This window comes from Kogia breviceps, chromosome 9 (genome assembly GCF_026419965.1).
Source record: "Kogia breviceps isolate mKogBre1 chromosome 9, mKogBre1 haplotype 1, whole genome shotgun sequence".
Lineage (NCBI taxonomy): Eukaryota > Metazoa > Chordata > Mammalia > Artiodactyla > Physeteridae > Kogia > Kogia breviceps.
The window spans coordinates 103,563,747-103,587,281 of NC_081318.1; the positions used below are offsets into that span (position 1 = coordinate 103,563,747).

The 23,535-nt window shown below is 39.4% G+C and overlaps 1 protein-coding gene across 9 annotated transcripts in view; it reads left to right on the forward strand.

Annotated features, from left to right (window-relative positions):
- Positions 1-23,535, forward strand: part of HECW1 (HECT, C2 and WW domain containing E3 ubiquitin protein ligase 1) — a 463,589-nt gene that overhangs the window by 295,661 nt on the left and 144,393 nt on the right. For all 9 annotated transcript variants that reach the window (XM_067042890.1, XM_067042895.1, XM_067042893.1 and 6 more), the window contains one exon: positions 6,098-6,267. In XM_067042890.1, the coding sequence (XP_066898991.1) occupies positions 6,098-6,267 (170 nt within the window). The remainder of the gene's footprint in view (positions 1-6,097; positions 6,268-23,535) is intronic.

Sequence of the window (23,535 nt, forward strand, 5' to 3'; positions counted from 1 at the left end):
CAAGCCTGGAATGGTCGTGGAAATATAATACTTAGTAGTTGAATACGTATATGTTTAATTCACTACGTCTGTCGAGGAAAAATAAAAGTAAATACTGCTTAACGTAGCATAATAAATTCCATGCCTCAAAGAAAGATGAGATAAAAAGATCTTCAAATCTACAGCTAAGCAAAGCCCACAAAGTTGACTAGATGCTGGTCATGTCCAGGTATAAAAGTAGGGACGAGGATTCCAATAGCAGCTCGTTGGACAGCCAGACTAACTAAAGATGGACAATACCAGGGGTATACAACCTACTCATGGATAAAGAATAGACATTGTGACTTGAAGAATGTGTGGAGAATAGATTCTACCTTAAAAAAAAAAAGTTGAAGGACATAACGCTCGAGGATAAAGACAAGTATTTTGTTGGCAAATATCTGCTCAAGAGAAATAAGGGATTTATCACTCGTCTGCTCGTACTCTCTATAAAATACAGGAAAGTGCAGGACCTTTTAGGTAAGAGGTCTAGGGTGAAGAAAAATGGTAAGGGATTTCTTTGAAGTTCTTTGACGCTAAAAGAAAGTCAAGTGTATCTGTTTCCTGTTGCTGCTGTAACGAACTACCACAAAGTTAGTGGCCTGAAACAAGACATGTATTCACTCAGTTCTGGAGATCAGAAGTCCAAAATGAATCTTAAGGGACTAAAATCAGGGTGTCAACAGGCAGGGCTGGTACTCTTCTGGGGTCTCCTGAGAAGAATCCACTCCTCACCTCTTTCAGGTTCTAGAGTCTACCTGCATGTTTTGGTTCGTGGCTGCATCACTCCAATCTCTGCTCTGTTGTCACATCACTTTCTCCTCATTTTGTCCCTCCTTCCTCCACTTTATAAAGACTCTTATAATTACATTGGGCCTAACTGGATAATCCAGGCTAATCTCTCCATCTCAATAAAGATCCTTCACCGCATCTGCAAAGTCCCTTTTACCATGTAAGGTGACATATTCACAGGTTCCAGGGATTAGGTTATGGTCATCTGGGAGGGGCCATTTTTCTGTCTATCATAGTCAAGGAGAGATTTAAAATAAATTCTAGAAGGTGCAATTACAGAATTCAAAATGAGCTTTGAGAGCTTTTAGAAAGCAGTAAGAGCATACTCACCACTACAGAATTAGAATCAATGATATAGTAGACTGACTTGAGATTCTCTCCTAGAAAACATAGAAGAAGGGTCAGACATAAAAAGGATAAGGAAGTAAAAATATGGATGACATATACAGAGGCAATACATAGGTATTTAATGTTTTTGATGAAACAATCAGAACAAATTGAAAGGAAATAATAGGAGAAAGGTTTCTTGAGTTGAATGTGATTTTGAATCTTTAAATTAGACTATAAGGTGCTAAGAAAAAGATGTATGTACAGAGACCAACAACTAGACAAATGCTAATTTTTTTAAAGAAAATTTCAAATGCAGACACAGTAGACATCTGAGTGGAAACAGCATGATACTTACAAAAGAATAAACCTCGTGTTAATCTCAGACTTGTCTTCTTACACAGAATGCCAAAATCATGAAACAAAGGCTACAGAGTTTTAAGGGTAGCATGTTTTAGCCGAAGATTTCTGTGTCCACCAGGTTGTTATTTATGTAAGAAGGCAAGAGAAACACGTTCTCAGGTTTGCTAGGGCTCAAAGAACGTCACCTTTGCATCTTATCTGAAAATAATATGTGAACATCGGCGCCAGCATACAGAGAGATAAATTTAAGAAAACTCAAGAACTGGAGATACTGCATATAATTGGACTGATTTTCTTTTTAGAATTTTAAATGAGAAATAACCAGAAAGATACATCATGGAATTGTCTCCTCTGGAAATTTTCCAAAATAGAGTAGACATGTCAAAGCAAGATTATTGATGTAAATGCTTTACTTCTCAAATCTGTTTATATATTCAGTTTTTACCACTCCTTGGTGGTAATAAATTTCCTGTGTAACTACTATCCCTTTAATTTTCAGTGAATTCACACTACAACCTTGAAAATCATAAATGCAAATACAGATTTTTTTTTCACAAGTATTGGAGACAATTTAAATATTCAAAATTACCACAGGGCCAAATAATGAAATACTATATACTGTTTAAGAATTATGTATACAAAATGTTCTAAAAGACATGGGACATCCTCATGGTATAAGCCAGGCAAAAGAAAAAATTTAGGGTACAGGTTTGTATGTATAGTATGGTCGCAACTGTGCAAAGAAAATTACTGAAAGGCAATAAAGACAAAGTCTAGCAATGGTTGCCACTATGCAGTACAATTTGAAATAATTTTAAAATTTTGTTTCTTCTCTATATTTAAAAAAGTTACAGCAGACATCGTGTTTATCATCAGAACAAAAAACAATGCAGGAAAAAATGGGGGAAAATTAAGTATTTCCCCCATTAATGTATCATTGACTGTTGGAAAATCACAAAACTCTGTGTTCTTATGGACATCCATTCCAACAATCTCATAGTTGAAGAAATTGAGACCTGAAGAAGTTGTTTTCTAAAGTTACAAGGTTCAATAGAGAGTGTTCCGGAACTAAAATCTGGATATACTGACTCCCAGCTGAATGCGCTTTTAACTCCTAATTAACTCCTTATTGCAGCAGTTTTCAAACGCTTTTACTCCATGAAACATATATTTTTATAAGTATACAAATTGAACTTAAACTATAAAAGCTCACTGAAGGGCATGAAAAGAGGCATGAAAAAATGAAGAAACATATGTTCTTGAATAGGAAGTATTGTAAAGTTACCATTTCTCCCAAAATTAATCTATAGATTCAATGCAATTCCAATCAAAATCTCAAGTTTTTGGAGGGGAGCTGATTAAAAAATTAAAAGATTAATCCGGAAGAATAAATGTGTGACTGGTAAAGATGTTTTCTTTTGGAAAAAAACAAGAACACTAAAGAGTAACTAGACTTATCACGTATCAGACGTATGATAAAAACATTATGCAGATTTAGACAAGTTGTTTGATGGAAGAGAATTTTTTAAAAAGACCCATTTATGCTTGAGAATTTGACCTATGCCAAAGTTGTCATTTTTATAAAAAGGTAATATCACATAATGGTTAAAAACACAGACTTTGGAATCAAAGAAGCAGGTTCAAATTTCATTTCTGACATTGACCAACTCTGAAGACCTGGTCAAGTTACTTAACTCAGAAACCTCTATTTTCTCTTCCTCAAATTAGGGATGTAATAACTATCTTGTTGAGTTTGTGGTTAGGATTAAATCAGATAATGTATTTGAAGGGCATAGAATGGTCCCCAGAATTTAGTAGCTAATCAATAAATGACAGGCAGTGATGGTGGAGGTGATGAAGGTGATGGTAGTCATTATTTTATGATGGATAAATCTATATGTCTGTCACGGTCTGGGCCAGATTCCCCAACACCACCCCCAGATTTGATGGTTCACTGGGAGAACTCAGCATGTAGTCATACTCGTGACTATAATCAATGTAATCAATTACATTGAAAAGATACAAAGCAAATTGCAAAGGAAAAAGGTGCCTGGTTAAAAAACTACAAATAGAACTACCATACAACCCAGCAATCCCACTACTGGGCATATACCCTGAGAAAACCATAATTCAAAAAGGGTCATGTACCACAACGTTCACTGCAGCTCTATTTACGATAGCCAGGACATGGAAGCAACCTAAGTGTCCATCGACAGATGAATGGATAAAGAAGATGTGGCACATAGATACGATGGAATATTACTCAGCCATAAAAAGAAATGAAACTGAGTTATTTGTAGTGAGGTGGATAGACCTGGAGTCTGTCATACAGAGTGAAGTAAGTCAGAAGGAGAAAAACAAATACCGTATGCTAACACATATATATGGAATCTAAGAAAAAAAAAAATGTCATGAAGAGACTAGGGGTAGGATGGGAATAAAACACAGACCTACTAGAGAATGGACTTAATGATATGGGGAGGGGGAAGGGTAAGCTGGGACAAAGTGAGAGAGTGGCATGGACATATATACACTACCAAATGTGAAATAGCTAGCTAGTGGGAAGCAGCCGCATAGCACAGGGGGATCAGCTCGGTGCTTTGTGACCACCTAGAGGGGTGGGATAGGGGAGGGAGGGAGATGCAAGAGGGAAGAGATATGGGAACATATGTATATGAATAACTGATTCACTTTGTTGTAAAGCAGAAACTAACACACCATTGTAAAGCAAATATACTCCAATAAAGATGTTAAAAAAAAAAAAAAGGTGCCTGGGATGAAGTTTGGAGGAAACCAGGCACAAGTTTCCACGAGTCCTCTCTCACTGGAGTCACACAGCTTGGGTTTATTTCTCCCAGCAACAAGTTGTGAAATACTATGAAATACTATATACCAGGGAAGCTTATTACAGACTCAAGAGCCCAAGGTTTTGATTGGGGGCTGGTCATACGGCCAAATTGCTCCTAGCACCTACCAAAATTCCAGACTCCCAGAAGAAAAGCAGGTGTTCAGCATAAACCACGTACTTTGCACAGACACTTGAGGCGCAGAGAGCCACTCTTATCAATTCTGAGATGTGGGAACCCTCCTGAGATCCAAGTTCCCAGACCCTAGCCAAGGACCAACCCCAGAAACAGACCTTTCGAAGGAGAGACGTCTCGGGCTGCTTTGTTACTTCTTTTCTGCACACATTCCCATGGGTGTAGCCTGGGTTTTGCAAATTTCTGTGATGTTTGTACTTTCTAAACTTTATTCCACCTCATGGCAGTATATTATAATGCAAGAGAGTAAGAATAATTTCATTATGGAGACATCCTTGAATCAACTCAAAATAACATTTAAGTAAATGCACATGAAAACTTCTGTCCTTTTTCATCGGTAACAAATTCCTCCAATACCTCACAACTTTACCATACTTGAGAATCAGTTCAATGTATTTTTACCTGTTTCTTTCACTTATATATAAATATGAATAATTTGGGGGGGGAAATACTTTGATAATAGAAAATTTTTAATTATATTTTTTGATATCATATATTTTTAATAAATATAAGATGATTTCAAATTATCTCAGAACAGCCATAAACCATTATCACAAATGACCTCTTTCTCTCTCTCCCCGCCCCACACAGAGCATGAAATTGTACATGATCAGACATTTTCAATTGCATGGAACGGCTCAGCTGTCAAAGCCTTCCCTCAAGACCACATGGTCTCTCCTCAGAACCCGCCTAACTGATGTGCATTAGCTCTATGGAGGCCATGTTTTTTCCTTTCCTCCAATGTCTGTGCTCTTTGCTCTTTTAATCCTCGCCTTTCTCTTTATTTCTTCTGGTGCACTGTCTCCTTACTCAGTGAAAATCATATTTATTGTGAGGCTAGAGCCCTTGTTTTTCTGTCTTCACTGTGAAGAAGTGGTTCCTGCTTCCCTGGTGGCGCAGTGGTTAAGAATCCGCCTGCCAACGCAAGGGACACGGGTTCGAGCCCTGGTCCGGGAGGATCCCACATGCCGCGGAGCAACTAAGCCCGTGCATCACAACTACTGAGCCTGCGCTCTAGAGCCCGTGAGCCACAACTACTGAGCCCGCGCGCCTGGAGCCCGTGCTCTGCAACGGGAGAAGCCAACGCAATGAGAAGCCCGTGCACCTCAACAAAGACCCAACGCAGCCAAAAATAAAATTCGCCTGGACCCACTGAATTTTCCAAGTTGGATTTCCTCCCTCAGTGTGCACCAGGTTTCCCGAGGTGACCCTCAGCCCCTCACCCCAGCCTGCCTGAGGAACGCCAGAAGCCCAGACCACTAGGGGCCAATGATCCTCTCTTGAAATGCATAGTGACCACAATGCCAGTCTTGACTTATTTCAGGCACTTCTTAACCGAAACAATTTAATACAGTAAATGTTCATTTAAATCAGTAAATGTTCCGTTTAATGGGTTCTGGAGACCTATCAGTCTATATTTGTAATGAGGTGGAAAATGGTCTACAGATTGAAAAACTTTTTACATGTTTCGGATGGACTCTTCTCCTTGTGTGAGGCCTAATATAATCTTTAACCTTGCTAAAACACATGAAATTAAAATATCCTCTGTTTTATAGATTTCCAGGCCATGGGGTTGAAGAAAGGGATGTTTTTCAACCCAGACCCTTACCTGAAGATTTCCATTCAGCCTGGGAAGCACAGCATTTTCCCTGCCCTCCCACACCACGGACAGGAGAGGCGATCCAAGATCATCGGCAACACCGTGAACCCCATCTGGCAGGCCGAGGTGAGTGCCCGGGCCCTGAAAAGGAGCTTAAGGGATAACAAAACGATTGACCCTGAAGCCCACATGCTACTCCCTCCCTCCGTGGAGCCCCAAACTCTGCTGCTAAGTTCATGGTTCTCTTGGTCCTGGAAAGTCGCCATGTTCTCTTTGGATTACACGCCTAGAGATCTTGATTAGTCTTACAGCGTGGGACCATGGAACTATTCATTGCAGCTACACTCAGTAGCCAAACACAGTCAGCCTTCTGTATCTGCAGGTTCTGCATGTAGGGATTCCACCAACCTCGGATGGAAAATATTTGGGGGGAAAAAAAATTCCAGAAAGCAAAACCTGAATTTGCTGCACACAGGCACTATTTTACCTAAAATTACATTGAATCTTCAACTATTTACATAGCATTTACAGTGTATTAGACATTGTAAGTAATCTGGAGATAACGTAAAGCATACAGGAGGACGTGCGTAGGTTACATGCAGATTCTATGCCGTTTTATGTAAGGGACTTGAGCATCCATGGATTTTGGTGTCCTCGGCGGGTACTGGACCAAGTCCCCCAACATACCGAGGGACAACTATAATAGCCTCTTGGTCTGATGCTGAGCTTGCACCTGAAAGCAGGACAGGAGAAGGAAGTGATGTGTTTCAATCCAAGCATTCTCATTCTTCCCACGCCTGTGGTCCTTAAGCAAGAGTGTCCAATTTGAATTGTGTCCCTCTGGACCAGTTACAGAGATTCTGAAACTGTCAGGTTTCCTAGGACAGGTAAATCAATAAGCCTTAAAGTAACGCTAAGATATGGGGTTGCACGTTGTTTGATTTAAATAGACACGGAGGCTGATTGTTCATGCCGTCTTCCTGGTTTACACAGAGCTAGGCAACTTGCTGGAGTTTCAGATAATTTGTTCTATCTGATACAGGCCCTTCTCCTGTCTCCACCACCAGCTGGGAGCTCGGAGGTTCCTCAGCAAAGCCTCATCAGGCTCAGCCTCACAGTGACCAAGTCCTGTCCTAGAGAAACAGCAGCAAGTTGTCACACCCATTGTTTGTCTAGCTTCCGGCTTTAACTTGAGGGTATGACCCGCAAACTGCATGGCTTGGAAGACAGCGGGGTTTAGGGCATGGAAATGCCACAGTATATAACGTAGGGGTTAAAAGTACAGATGTGCAGTCACACAGACCTTGGTTCAAATCCCAGCTCGGCCAGTTGTATAACTTGGAGAAATCAGTGAGCCTCAATCTGAGCATCAGATTATCCTCATCAGGCTGGTGCTGATGGAAGTGTGTTACTGCCACCCTGGGCATTCGCTTTGGGCAGGGTTCCTTCCTTTATTCTTCAAAGTAGATCATCTCTGATGCAGAACTTTCAAGCATCCTTGACAAGCAAGTGTAGATATTTGGGGCCAAAGCTTTCTCATTGTCTCTTAAATTATACCACCTACTTCCTAGGCTTAATTTAGCCTGACCCAGGTTTTACAGAAGATCAACATTAGAGCTTTTAAGTGGCCATCAGGGAAATAGAGTTGTATTTGAACTTCTTACTACTTTGGTTACCAGCAGACTCTAAAGCACCCACAGGACCGCTAGCATGGAATCATGAATCTTTAATTATTTGTTTCTTCAGTCCTGGCTGTTCTCGCCAATTATTTATGGACTCCTCACTCCATTCCTGGAGATAATACGAGATGCCACAGGAATTTATAGCACATGGAAAAAAAAAAAAAAAAAAAGCTTCTCCTAAAGAACTTTAGAGCAGCTTGTACTAAGACATTTAGTCATAAAGGTATTATAAGTCTCAAAAGAACATTTATAAAATCCAGCACCATCAGAATATGTTTTGGGGCTTCCCTGGTGGCGCAGTGGTTGAGAGCCCGCCTGCCGATGCAGGGGACGCGGGTTCGTGCCCCGGTCCGGGAAGATCCCACGTGCCGCGGAGCGGCTGGGCCCGTGAGCCATGGCCGCTGAGCCTGCGCGTCCGGAGCCTGTGCTCCGCGACGGGAGAGGCCACAATAGTGAGAGGCCCGCGTAACTCAAAAAAAAAAAAAAAAAGAATATGTTTTTTTGGCTAAAAACGTCAACTAGAATCCACTTTAAGTTCTGAAATTATTTCCGAATCTTCAGTTCAGGTATACTTTGCTCTGCAAGGACACAGGCCAACTCTCCCTCTCCCTCTGCTCCTTGTTCTTTCCAGTGTGCTGTGGCGAAGGTCAGCGTCCTAAGTTTCACCACATGTCTCCCTGACAAGGCTCAGCCTGGGGATAACTGATTTCTCAAGTTAAACAGCAAGTAACTGGCTGAGCTGCGATTTAAACCACAGCGTGGTTTGCGTGATTGCAAAGCTGTATTTTCAAACCCCTAAATTAGCTTACAGTGCCCAGAGCTCAAATGTGGGCGTCTCAGCCCCTAGGCAGAACATTCGAGGCCTCAGTGACCCAGCATTGCTTACCGCTTGTGTCAGTTAGGGATGCCTCAGGCTCTAAGCTAGAGGAAGCCTGGTCAGCTGTGATATTTCTCACAAACCGGAAGTCCAGAAGGAGGTGGTCCAGGCAGTGCAGCTGCTGAGTACGGCCACCAGGGACCCAAGCTCTCTGGGTCTTGCCACAACACCTTAGCAGGTGGCTCTTGTCTTCCTGTCTTAAAGCCTCAAACCCAAGTTCCAGGTAGGAAGAAAGGAAAAAGGCCAAAGAAGCTTTCTCCTTGAAAGGCTTTGAATTAGTGTCCTGTAAGAGAAGCCCTATTATCTATCACAGGAACTCAGCTGGTTGGGAAAATCTAGGGTTTCGCTTCCCTGACTCTTTAGTCGGGAGGGCCGGGGACTAGACAGTTGAACATAGGTGTTGAATAAACCAGTTTATAGTGTCTGCAATGTGCTTCGGCTTTACTCTCCAGCACGTTTGACCTCCAACATTACACTAAGACCACTCAGTAGCTGCTGTCCCCCAGTGCCCCTTGCGCTTTCACATGGCTGCATAAGTTGTGTCTTTGCTTATATCTACCTAAATTGTACAACCTCAACTAATCCAACCAGAGATTTCCTGCTCCTCCATCAATTCTCAGCTAAAATACCACCTCCTACCTGGCACCCCAACCCAGGCCTCAGAAGGAAAGTGCTTCTTCCTCTTTGCTCCTTTGTCCAGACCTCTACATAGTGCCTTCTATTTACACAGCTGTCTTCCTCACGAGACTCTGAGCTCTTCAAGGAAAGGAATCACATCTAATTTATCTTGATACCTCCAGTTCCTGGACCTAAATACTACTAGGTTCTATAGGGATTACTAGGCCAAGCAGTGTTTGAAACATTTTATATAATTAACTCATTTCATCCTCACAACAACTCTATGAAATATGTACTATTATTATCCCCATTGAAAGATGAGGAAACCAAGGCACAGAGAAGTTAAGTGAATTTCCCAAGGTCACACAGCTGGTAAATGGCAGAACCAGAATTTGAACCAGTTCAGAGCCTGATACTGATCAGTTTTGTGCACAGGTGGTTGTGAATAAATTCTGGAGAAAGTATCCATAGCTTATATCAGATACTCAAAATGATCATTATACCTCCTCTTATTTCAGGTTAAAAAAAAATCAGTTAAAATTGACAGCATTGAGTGATAAGGCCAAAGGCAGTTATCAAAAGCTTAAATTGGTCTTTTCAGCTAATTATATGAGCCCCTCATAATCAGCATCACACTGATTAATATCCTCCTTCTGGAGGATAAGTTTGAAGGATAAATGAATATTTTTTAAACGGGGGAAAGCAAGGTGAAGTTTTCATGGCTGATTATTAATCCATTTAAGAAATATTTATTGTGCATGTACTCTGTAGTAGAAATCGAAGCGGCAGGAAGGACACAAAAATGATTGATAGATAAGACCCTGCAGGCTAGTGGAAGGAGAGAATACAATGAAATAAATGTCCTAATCAAGGTGTGGACAGAATGCTGCGAAGCACTGAGGGAAGATCTCACGGAGGGTGTGCTCTTGGACTTGGGTCTTGACAAGTGGCAGGATGTTTGGGGGCAGGGGGAGGGAATTCCAGGTGTATGGAACAACATGTGCAAAGGTACCAAGGCATCCACAGACACTTAGGGGACTGTTCAGAAATGTCATGTGGGTGGAGCTTGTGGTGTTCTCAGAGAAGAGATGGCAACTGGGCTGGGCTTACTTCAGTCACCCATATCTGGTGTGGTTTCCTGATTCCTTACAAATGGAAGCTACTGTTGGCTTCTGGGGTCTCACATTGCACCATAGTGAGTGAAATGAAGATCCCCTGTTCCTGCAAGATTCGTGTAAGTCTTTCAATCTGTATGTAAGAAGGTAAATGAGAACTAAACTGTCCTACTTTCCGTATTTCTTGATTAACATACCAAGGATGTTCAGTGAGAAATAATCGAAGTTGCCTGCACTTAAGAGCAAGAATACCCTTTAATGTGTAGTTTAAATGCTCAATTTATTTCTTTGATTAATGTTGCATTAAAGTCTTACGTGTTTTTTTTCAAATTTATTCAAGTTCAAACTGGAAACGTTACTGTCAGCAGTTTTAGATGAGGAGGGAAAATTGAGAGAAATACATGTTAAACGTAATGCAAACTAACGAAATTAAAAAGACGACTTCCATGGTGATTGATTTATCTCCTCTTTTTTTATTACTGTAATTAGAAACTGTTTTCACTCCGGGAACACTGTCCTTGATTTTTAGGTCTGTTTACTCTCCAGTATGGATATAATGAGCATTTATAAGATTATAGCTTCACAGAGAAGTTAAACAGAAACAGCAGCAACTAAACTGTCTCAGGTTCTCTGTTCAGAGTGCTTATGTAGACTGTATATTTGTACCTCTAAGTAAAACAGGGAACTCCTAAAAGGAGAGTCTCAGAAAACATCAAGCAGATCGAGCAAATATTAAAAGCAGGCCTGGGGCCTTGGTGTATAGTAATCTCTACACCCGTTCTCCCTGTCTCTGCCCTCAAAGCTGGGTGGATTAATCCCCATACATGCACCATGGGTGACTCCAGTCTGGTCATAAGATTAGAAGATTAGGTAGATAAGGCCTGGCCTTGTGGAACTTACATTAATGCGAGAAAAGCAAAACAAAATAAATAACGAGATAATTTCAATGGAAGACAAGTAACATGAAGGAACCACCACATCATAATATGATGTGTTGGATGGAAAAGAGCTGCCTTAGATAGCGGTGGTCCAAGAAGGCCTTTCTGAGTTGCTGTCTTGTGAACTGAGAAGCCAGACATACAAAGACCTGGCTGGATGTGCATTTCAGACAGAGGAAGCAGGCAGTGTGAAGTCCTGCCTATAACGAATTTGGATGTCTAAGCAGGAAGGTCACGGTGGCTGGAGAACGGCAAGTGCAGAAGGAATGGGGTGGAGTCTACGACGAAGTTGGAGAGAGAGGCAGGGAGCAGCATCTTGTAAATTCTGGAAAGTGGTTGAGATTTTATTGTAAATGTGGTAAGAAGCCATTGGAGCAGGGAAGCATCACACTGATTAAAATGTTATAAAAATGGTCCTGCTGCTATGTGTGGATTGGATTATAAAGAGGCTAAGATGAAAGCAGTCGATTTCGCTTCTGGCTCTCATGAAGCAGCATGTTGGCACACTGACACAAAAACACCTAGAAAAGCCAGATAAAATACAAAACTTAAAAAATGGTGATGACATCTGAAAATGGTTTAAACAACCAGAACTCATGTAGTCAGGCTCCTGGAGAGAACGGAATTGCAAGTGAGCCAGCTTTCTGCTACTGCTTTTTAGAAGAGGGATAATAAGAAAGCAGGCAAAAAGCTACTGAAGTGTCAAAGAGGAGTTTGCTGTCCTCTCACAGTACTGAAAAGGCAAACTAGGAGTTCTGGGTCCTCCAAGGAGGAGGTGGCCTAGAAAACCCCAGATTCTCACGTGGACCCCTGGCTTGCTAAGTACAGGATCAGGGCCAAGCTATAGTAGAAAACTTTAAGACAGCTCAGACAACTCAGTCCCTGCTTAAATAAGATAATCTGACCCCACTAACAATAAAAACAGTCACATGGAGGTCTATTATTGGAGTTATTAGATATAGATTTTAAATACTTTTTATGTGTTTTTAAACTTGAAAAGCTAGACATAAACAATAAAACGGTAACTATAAAATGCCCTAAATTGAAAATTAAGCAAGAAAAACTCCTTAAAAATCTGACTCAAAGAAGAAATCACAACAAAAACTAGAAAATATTTTGAGCTAAATAACAGTGAGTATATGACATATCTAAACTTGTGGGATGCAGCTAAATTAGAAAAGAAGAAGAGCTGAATATCAGTGTTCTGAGTTTCCATGTGAATAAGCTACAAAATTAAGAGCAAATCAAACAAAAAGAGCAGAGGGAAATATACTAGTATAATGAAGATAAGTGCAAAAATCACTGAATTAGAAAACAAATGCATAACAGAGAAAATTAACAAAAATCAAAATGTGTTCTTATATTTATTAAAAAGATAAGACAATATTATACCATTTATGCTAATAAATTTGAATGGAAAATTCCTAGAGCAAGATATCTTACTAAACTGATACAAGAATAAACAGAAATGCCAAGTAGTCTTTTATCTCTTAAGGAAATTTAGTATGTAATTTAAAACGTTTCTACAAGGAAATTCCTAGGACAAGGATTGTCACTATTTTGAATTCTCCCAAACATTTAATGAAATAACAATGATCTTGTAGAAATTCTTCCAAAGAAAAGAAAAGTGTTTTAAGAGGTCAGCTTGTTTTATAAGACCAACAAAACTTTGATACCAAAATCTGACAAGGTCAATACAAAGAAATGCAAATTACAGTCCAAGCTGTCTCATAAAAATCTGTGCAGTTATCCTAAATAAAACATTGGCTAATTGAATCCAGGAATCTAAAAAGGCTAATACTTTACCAAATTGTGTTTATTCCAAGAATACAAATACTAAAAAAACATCAGTCGATATAGCGGTTTCTCTCTGGCACCAGTGAACTCATCATTTACTGAACTCCAGCTGAACAAAAAAGGGAGTAACTAGTTGTCTATGCTATGATTTAAAACAGGCAGACTTCCCACAAATCTGCCAATGGTAAAACACCCAGGAAGCAGTTAGACACAAAACTTGTTCACAAAAGTGTGCCAATGTTACCGGAAGTTCACCTAATTTCTAGTTCATGAACTTCCCTCCAGTATCTGGTATAATAACTGCTTAGGACTTCAACCAGATCTGCACTTCCAGATCACTGCTATTGATTTTTTGTTCAAAGTCACCAAGCTGTATGCTCCCCACAGCAAATGTGCCAAATGATACCCAGTTAGGAAAATCACATATGGAGAACGTGCTTAAAAAGTATTGATACCATAATGGTAAACATTTCATTCTCTTAAAAAAAAAAACAACATCAGTCTTCCTGTTATTGGTAATTGTGAGTATCAGAATTTTTTTCTTAAGTATATAAGTGCACAGACGCAGGCTTTGGCATTGTTTTTTTGATTTTTCAATTGTAGTTTTTTTTTTTTCTCTAATAATGCCTTTCCTGATTATTTTTATCTTTATTATCTTTATTAGGAGATAACTTACATAATAAATACAATTAATTACATACAAGTGAAAAAAAATGCATTCATTCAAAACAATTTGGTGAGCTTTGACAATTTTAGATGCTCATGAAACTACACCACATTAAAGTCACTGAACATTTCCATCGCTCCCAAAAGATTACTGGTACCGTTTCACAGTTCTGACCTGATTTCATTCCTGGCCAGTGTCAAATTATGAACTATTTCTATTTTTTTTTTTTTTTTCATTTGTGGTATGCGGGCCTCTCACTGGCGTGGCCTCTCCCGTTGCGGAGCACAGGCTCCGGACGTCCAGGCCCAGCGGCCATGGCTCATGGGCCCAGCCGCTCCGGGGCACGAACCCTTGTCTCTGCATCGGCAGGCGGGCTCTCAACCACTGCGCCACCAGGGAAGCCCATGAACTATTTCTTTTATCCTAATAGATTAGTTTGCATTTTATATGAATGGAATCCTACAGTATACATTCTTTTCTTTCTGGCTTCTTTTGCTCAGGATAATGCTTTTGTATTCGTCTGTGCTGTTGCATACATCAGTAGTTTGTTCCTTTTACTGCTGAGTACCATTCAGTTATATGGCTCTGCCACATATTGTTTATCCATTCACCTGTTAATGGACATTGAGACTGTTTACAGGTATTGACTATTGTGAACAAAGCTGCTGTGAACATGCAGGTACAGTCTTTCTCTCAGGAAATACCTAGGAGTGGAATGGCTGGATCATTTTGGTAGGTGAAAAGTTGCCAAAAAGTTTTTCAGCGTGGTTGCACCAGTACACATTCCCACCAGCAGTGTTTGAGAGTTCTAGTTGCTCTGCATTCTCATAAACACTTGGTATTCTCTTTTAACTTTAGCTCTTCTAATGGATGTGAAGTGGAACTTACTGTGGTTTCACTTTGCATTTCTGTGACGACTGATGGTATTGATAATCTTTTCATGTGCTTATTGGCCATTTGTACATCTTCTCTTAAGTATTTGGAGATGTCTAATTTACTGAGATTTGAGAGTTCTTTATATATTCTCATTCAGGTTCTTAGTCACACATATATTTTACACATATTTTCTCCCATTCTGTGGCTTGCCTTTTTGTTAATGGTGTATTTCCAAGAGGAAATGTTTTTTATTTTTATAAAACCCAGTTTATTAAGCAATTTTCTCTTATGATTCATGCTTTATTCATTCTATCTAATAAATCTACCAAAGTTAGCAAAGATATCTACTAACTTTCCTCTAGGGGTTTTATAGTTGTAGCTTTTTTTTATATGCCTCTAGGATTCATTTCCAGTTAATTTTTGTGTATGGTGTGATGTAAGGATTGGTGTTCATTTCTTTCCATATGGATGTTGAGTGGTTCCAGCACCCTCTGTTGAAAAGGCTTTCCTTCCTCCTTGGACTGTGTTCGTACCTTTCCCAAATTTCAATTGAACAAATATGTGTGGGTCTGTTTCTGGGCTCTCTATTCTATTTCATTGAGCAATCTGTCTTTCATCATTATGACTCTGTCTTGATTACTGTAGCTTTCTGGTAAATCTTGAAACCAGTAGTAAAAGTCTTTCAACTTTGTTCTTCATTTAAAAAATTATTTCAGCAACTTTCAGTCTCTGGTTCCACATGTAAGGAACTTACAAGTTGCCAGTCCATCCTAACAATGATGAAAAGCTGAACAGACTGAAAAAATCAACATCTCTGCTTGGGTTTATAAGAGAGAGCAGGACACAGAGTAAACTGGTCCCCAAGACTGAAGAGACAGAAAGGCAAATACAGGGAGTCATGGCTTTACCAGAGCAGAAACTCTCGGCCAAAACTACCACAGGAATCTGTGTCGGGGTAGGGAAACCCAAACTGTAATTGATGAATTGCTAGAGGCACAGTGTGCACAATTTTGACAGTTAAAACTTCCAGGGGAATCCAGTTGTAGGGTGGAGATGTACAATATTGTGAGATTTACCGCCAGGAGCCTGACTAGGTTCTCATAGTAAATATCAGAGAAAAATCCCCTCATGCTTCCAGCATGGAGAGGGGACAAGGAACCATTTTTTAAACAAAGCACAGCACTGTGTTCTTCTTAACAAGGCCTGCACTAAGGAAATTATTTAACCAGAACCTCACCTGCTTGGGTATTATCAGAGCCTAACTGACCGGGGGGTAGGGAAATACCCAGCTCCAGTCTACTCTAGCTGTCCCGTCCCACCTAAGAGGGGAAAAATCTGAAAAACACATGTGAAGTTCACAGACTAGATGCTTAGGTTCACTAGAAGACTGAGACCTAATCATAGGACTTGGAACACTTCCTCCTTCCCTACACCTTACCACCACTTTACTAAAGGCCTATTTACAGCAGTTTCTTTTATACAGTACATCATGTCTGGCTATCAAGAAAAAATTATAAGCCATACCAAAAGGCAAAAAAAAAAAAAAAAAATTGAAGATACACACCAAGCATCAGAACCAGACATGGCAGGGATGTCATAATTATCAGACCAAGAATTTAGAACAACCATGATTAATATGGGAAGGGCTCTATTGGACAACATGCACGAACAAATGGGCGGTGTGAGCAGACAGATGGAAATCCTAAGAAAGAACCAAAAGAGAGGACAGAGGTCAAAATCCTGTAACCAAAATGAAAAATGCCCTTGACAGGCTTATTAGTGGGCTGGACACAACTGAGAAAAAACTCTGAGCTAGAAAATATATCAATAGAATCCTCAAAAACAAAAACAAAGACTGAAGAGAACAGAACACCCAAGGACTGTGGGGCAACTACAATAGGAATAACATATACATAATGGGAATACCAGAAGGAGAAGAAAGAGAGAAAAGAACAGAAGAAATATAAGAAACAGTTATGATCAGAATTTCCCCAAATGAATGTCAGATACCAAACCACAGACCCAGGAAGCTCAGGGAATACAAAGCTGGATAAATGCCAGAAAATGACATGTAAGCATATCATTTTCAAATTACAGAAAGTCAAAGATAAAGAAAAAATCCTGAAAGAAGACAGAGGAAAAACCACCTTTACCTACAGAGGAACAAAGATAAGAATATCTGACTTCTCACAAACAAAGCAAACAGGAAGAAAGTGGAATGAAATGATGTGAGAAGTGGTTGAGAGGGGGGAAAAAAAAAAAAAAAACTTAAAATTCTGTACCCTGCAAAATATTCTTCAAATGTTAAGGAGAAAACAGACCTTTTCATAAAAACAAAAATTGAGGGAATTTTGTTGTCAGTAGACCTGCCTTGCAAGAAATGTTGAAAGATGTTCTTTAGAGAGAAGAAAAATAATGTCAGAAACTCAGATCTATATAAAGAGTATCAAAGAAGGAGTAAGTGTTGGGCTTCCCTGGTGGCGCAGTGGTTGAGAGTCCGCCTGCCGATGCAGGAGACACGGGTTCGTGCCCTGGTCCGGGAAGATCCCACATGCCGCGGAGCAACTAAGCCCGTGAGCCATGGCCGCTAGGCCTGTGCGTCCGGAGCCTGTGCTCCGCAGCGGGAGAGGCCACAACAGTGAGAGGCCCGCATACCGCAAAAAAAAAAAAAAAAAAAAGAAGGAGTAAGTGAAGATAAAATAAAAATTTATTTTTCTTATTTTTAGTTGATCTGAGAGATAACAATTTGTTCAAAATAATAATAGCAATAATATATTCAATTATGTATGTCATGTATATATGTATTATATATATATGATTATGTATGACATATATAGATGAAATAAATGACAGCAATGATACAAGAAATTGAAGAAAGGAATTAGGATTATTTTGTTATAATAAGGTACTCACACTACCCATGAAGTGGTATAGTGTTACTTGAGAGTGGACTTAAATTAGCTTTAAATGTGTATTGCAAACTCTAGGGCAACCACTAAAAAATGCAGGGAAAAGAAAGAACAACTTAATGCTAAGAAATGAGAGAAAATAAGTCATACAAAATACTGAATTAAAACAAAAAAGGCAGAAAAAGAATGGAAGACAGATGTAAGACTAGAGAACAAGTGAAACAAGTGAAATAGAAAACATTAATGAATATGGTAGATATTAATCCAACTATATCAGTACTCACTTTAATGCCAGTGGTCTACATATACTAATAGAGATTGTCAGAGTGGATAAACAACACAATCCAGCTGTGTGTTGTCCAAAGAAACCCACTTTAAATATAAAGACACATATAGATTAAAAGAAAATGGATGGAAATAAATGTACCATGCTAACACTGATCAATAGAAAGCATGACTAACTACATTAATTTTAGACAAAGCACACTTTAAGGAAAGTTATCAGAGATAAAGAAGGACATTGCATAATGGTAGAAGGGTTAAATTCTCCTAGGAGACATAACTCTTTTATTTATTTATTTATTTTTAATGTGAAAAGATTTTATTTTTTTATTTTAATTGAGATATAATTGACATGTTACTTTCAGACATACAACATAATGATTCGATATTTGTATACATGGCAAAATGATCACCACAATAAGTCTAGTTAACATTGTCACCATAACATAGTTACATACATAGGAGTGTTTTTTAATATAAGAGAAAAAAATTGGAAAAGTAAATGTTATTCAGAGGGAATAAATAAATTGTGGTCTAGTCATGTAATGAAATATTATCTAGCAGTTAAAAATCCATGAGCAATGCATTCACTTTTGACAATAAGGATAGATTTTTTTTTTTTTTTCCGGTATGCGGGCCTCACACTGTTGTGGCCTCTGCCGTTGCGGAGCGCAGGCTCCAAAAGCGCAGGCTCAGTGGCCATGGCTCACGGGCCCAGCCGCTCCGCGGCATGCGGGATGCGGGATCCTCCCGGACCGGGGCACGAACCCGTGTCCCCTGCAACGGCAGGTGGATTCTCAACCACTGTGCCACCAGGGAAGCCCCAAGGATAGATTTTTAAAATAGGTTGAATGGGGCTTCCCTGGTGGCGCAGTGGTTGAGAGTCCACCTGCCGATGCAGGGGACGCGGGTTCGTGCCCTGGTCCGGGAAGATCCCACATGCCGCGGAGCAACTAAGCCCGTGAGCCATGGCCGCTGGGCCTGCGCGTCCGGAGCCTGTGCTCCGCAACGGGAGAGGCCACGGCAGTGAGAGGCCTGTGTACCACACACACACAAAAAAAATAGGTTGAATGAAGAAAACTGAGTTGAAGAGAACTTTACTACAGTATGGTAGCATTTATGCAAAAAAATTAAAAACAAAATAATACAAATATGTATATAACAAAAAAATAAAATATTAACTTGAAGGATATATGACAATTTTGAAAGCAGCTGGCTCTGGGGAGAGAAGAAAATGGATCTGGAGAGGGAGAATTTAAAGTACTTCCACTTTATTTATAACATTTTCTTTATAATATGCAAAAACCCACAAAAATGAGTTGAACAGAGGTATACTAAAATGTTAATAGGCAGTGACTGTGGAAGGTAACATTTGGGGCAGTATTCTTCCTACACTTAATATTTTTCTCCATTTTTCAAATTTTCTAAAATAACCAAGTATTACTTTTGTAGTTATCTCCCCATTTTTAAAAACCATACATGTTATAGGCACAATCGTGACAGCCTCCATTTTAGAAGTAAGCTGGGTAGCAGTCAGCATGGGACATGACGAAAGCATTGTCACCTATACCTGATGTTCTTTCCTAGTCAGGTGAAAGCCAGTGGGCTTGAGGGAAGATGATAATTTAAGATGTTCTGACTTCACTGCTTATGATTCTCTCCTTATTTTGTTCTCAGTGCATTAGAAAAGAGCATCTGGAGTCATGATTTTCACTAGAATTTTCCCTGGGTCACATCCAGGTTAATAAGATATGTGGGTGAATCCCCAATGATTATGTACATATTTAATGTACGTGGTCTGTTTTTAGCCATGTTCAAAAATAAAGCTTTTTGGTACTCTTTCTAAATGTATTATGCCCTATTTTTTTTCCCCTTCTCAAAATCTTCTCACTCTCCCACACTTAGATCTCTTAAACCAATTTCTCTGTTTCTACATGCCTTCTTTCTCATTCATAATTTTTTTAAACCAATCAAGCCAAAAGGCAGCATATCGCAATGTGAGGAATATGGACTTTGAAATTAAAAACGATGGGTTTGAGTGCAGGCTCTGCTTGCAGTTATTTGCATGACTGAATAAATGACTATCTTTCTGAGCTTCAGTTTATCTTTCAGTTGGAGACTGTATTGCCTGGACCTCAGGTGAATGACCTCACCAGAATAACCAGATCACAGGTGTCAGTGTGATTTGTAAGCTAAAAAAATGCTGAAGTCAAGGTTTACCAGCTTTCTTGCACTAAATGGGTGGCTCCAGGATATCTAAGAGGAAGGAAGCATCTAGCCATGTCCTGGACAATCAACGAGCCAAACGATTTGTAGCTAGGTGTCCTTTGAAGCAAATTACTAATTAATCTATGAGCATGTACATAGGACACACTGCTGCTCAGGTGACCCGTGACCATCCAAATCCATGGAGCAGGTCAGTAGCACTGATACTTATTTTTTTATAGCTTTATATTCTTCTGTTCTTGGACTTCTTGACCCAAGTCCCATGGATTTAATTGCATACTGCCACAATCCAAACCTATTGGAAATACAGCAGTATTCATTCATTCATTCATTCAATTTTAAATTGAATTTTAAAAAGCATTTTCTCATGCTCCTGGCACTTGTCCTTGGCAAAGAAACAGGCAATAAACCCAGCCAATCAGGAAACTGTATAAATTGTTAGAAAGTGATCTTTGCTATGTGATATGAGTGTAATAAGGCAGGGGGAAGGCTAGGGAGTAAAGGGTTGGACTGCCTTTCAAAAGGATGGTGTGGAGGCCTGGAGAAGGTGCCTCCGGCCTCCAGCTATAGGAAGTGTGTATTTGTTTTCTTTTGCTGCTGTAACGAGTTACCCCAAACCTTGCAGCTCAAAACAGCACACACTTAACATCTCACAGTTTCTGTAGATCGGAAGCCTTGGGTTGCCTTGGCTGGTTCCTCTGGTCTAGGTCTCACAGGGCTGAAATCAAGATACAGGCAGAGCTGGACTCTCATCTGTGGGCTCTGGAGGAGAATTTGCTTCCCAGCTCACTCAGGTCTTTGGCAGAGTTGGTTCCCTGTGGTTGTAAGACTGAAGTCCTCATTTCATTGTTGGCTGTCAGTTGGAGTTCTCTCACCTCCTAAAGATTGCCTACCTTCCTGCAACAGCACAGAGAGTCCTTCTCATGCTTTGAATTTATCTGACAACCTTCTGCTACAGTTCTTCTGCCTTTAGTGGGAGAAAGTTATTTGCTTTTAAGGGTCCATGTGCTTAGATTGTTTTTTTTTTTCCTTTTTTGCATTTTTGAATTTTATTTATTTTTTTATACAGCAGGTTCTTATTAGTTATCCATTTTATACATATTAGTGTATATATGTCAATCCCAATCTCCCAATTCATCACACCACTACCACCACCCACCACTTTCCCCCCTTGGTGTCCATACGTTTGTCCTCTACATATATGTCTCTGTATCTGCCCTGCAAACCAGTTCATCTGTACCATTTTTCTAGATTCCACATATATGCATTAATATACAATATTTGTTTTTCTCTTTCTGACTTACTCCATATGGGAGTCTCTAGAACCATCCACATCTTTACAAATGACCCAATTTCGTTCCTTTTTATGGCTGAGTAATATTCCATTGTAAATGTGTACCACATCTTCTTTATCCATTCATCTGTCAATGGGCATTTAGGTTGCTTCCATGACCTGGCTATTGTAAATAGTGCTGCAATGAACATTGGGGTACATGTGTCTTTTTGAATTATGGTTTTCTCTGGGTATATGCCCAGTAGTGGGATTGCTGGGTCGTATGGTAGTTCCATTTGTAGTTTTTTAAGGAACCTCCATACTGTTTTCCATAGTGGCTGTATCCATTTACATTCCCACCAACAGTGCAAGGGGTTTCCCTTTTCTCCACACCCTCTCCAGCATTTGTTGTTTGTAGAGTTTCTGATGATGCCCATTCTAACTGGTGTGAGGTGATACCTCATTGTAGTTTTGATTTGCATTTCTCTAACAATTAGTGATGTTGAGCAGCTTTTCATATGCTTCTTGGTCCTCTGTATGTCTTCTTTGGAGAAAGGTCTATTTAGGTCTTCTGCCCATTTTTTGATTGGGTTGTTTGTTTTTTTAATATTGAGCTGCATGAGCTGTTTATATATTTTGGACATTAATCCTTTGTCCATTGATTCGTTTGCAGATATTTTCTCCCATTCTGAGGGTTGGCTTTTCATCTTGTTTGTAGTTTCCTTTGCTTTGCAAAAGCTTTTAAGTTTCATTAGGTCCCATTTGTTTATTTTTGTTTTTATTTCCATTACTCTAGGAGGTGTATCAAAAAAGATCTTGCTGTGATTTATGTCAAAGAGCATTCTTCCTATGTTTTCCTCTAAGAGTTTTCTAGTGTCCGGTCTTACATTTAGATCTTTAATCCATTTTGCATTTATTTTTGTGTATGGTGTTAGGGAGTGTTCTAATTTCATTCTTTTAATGTAGCTGTCCAGTTTCCCCAGCACCACTTATTGAAGAGACTGTCTTTTGTCCATTATATATCCTTGCCTGCTTTGTCATAGATTAGTTGACCATAGGTGCATGGGTTTATCTCTGGGCTTTCTATCCTGTTCCATTGATCTATATTTCTGTTTTTGTGCCAGTACCATATTGTCTTGATTACTGTAGCTTTGTAGTATAGTCTGAAGTCAGGGAGTCTGGTTCCTCCAGCTCCATTTTTTTCCCCTCAAGACTGCTTTGGCTATTCAGAGTCTTTTGTGTCTCCATACAGATTTTAAAATTTTTTTGTTCTAGTTCTGTAAAACATGCCATTGGTAATCTGATAGGGATTGCATTGAATCTGTAGACTGCTTTGGGTAGTATAGTCATTTTCACAGGATTGATTCTTAGAAGACATAACTCTTGATGTGTATGACCTCAAGAACAGAATGTCAAACTACATGAGGCAAAAACTGGTAGGCCACAAGGAAAACTAGACGAATCCACTATCACAGTAAGAGACTTCAACACACCTCTCTCAGAAATGGACAGATTCAGCAGGAAGTAAATCAGTAAGGACAGAGTTGAACTCAGTATCACCTTCAGTCAACTGGGTATAATTGACATTTATAGACTTTTTCATCCAACAACAGCAGAATACACATATTTCTTAAGTTCACATGGAACATTTACCAAGACAGACCAAATTCTGGGCCTTAAAACACACCTTAACAAATTGAAAAAGATAGAAATCACACAGTGTCTGATCTCAGACCACAATGAATTAAACTATAAATCAGTAACAGAAAGATAACTAGAAAATCCCAAAATACATGGAGATTAAACCACACACTTCTAAATAAGACATGGGTCAAAGAAGAACTCTCAAGAGAAAATTTTTACTGTTCTGAACTAAATGAAAATGCAACCACAACTTATCAAAGTTTGTGAGAGACAGTGAAAACAGTGCTTAAAGGGAAATGTATGGCATTGAATGGATCTATTAGAAAATAAGAAGATTTCAACTCAATAATCTAAGACTCCACCTTAGTAAAGTAGAACAAGAAGAGTAAATTAAGTCCAGAGGAGCTGAGGAAAAGAAATAAGAATTATGGCATAAAGCAATGAAATTGAAAATAGGAAATCAATTGAGAAAATCAATGAAACCAAAAAC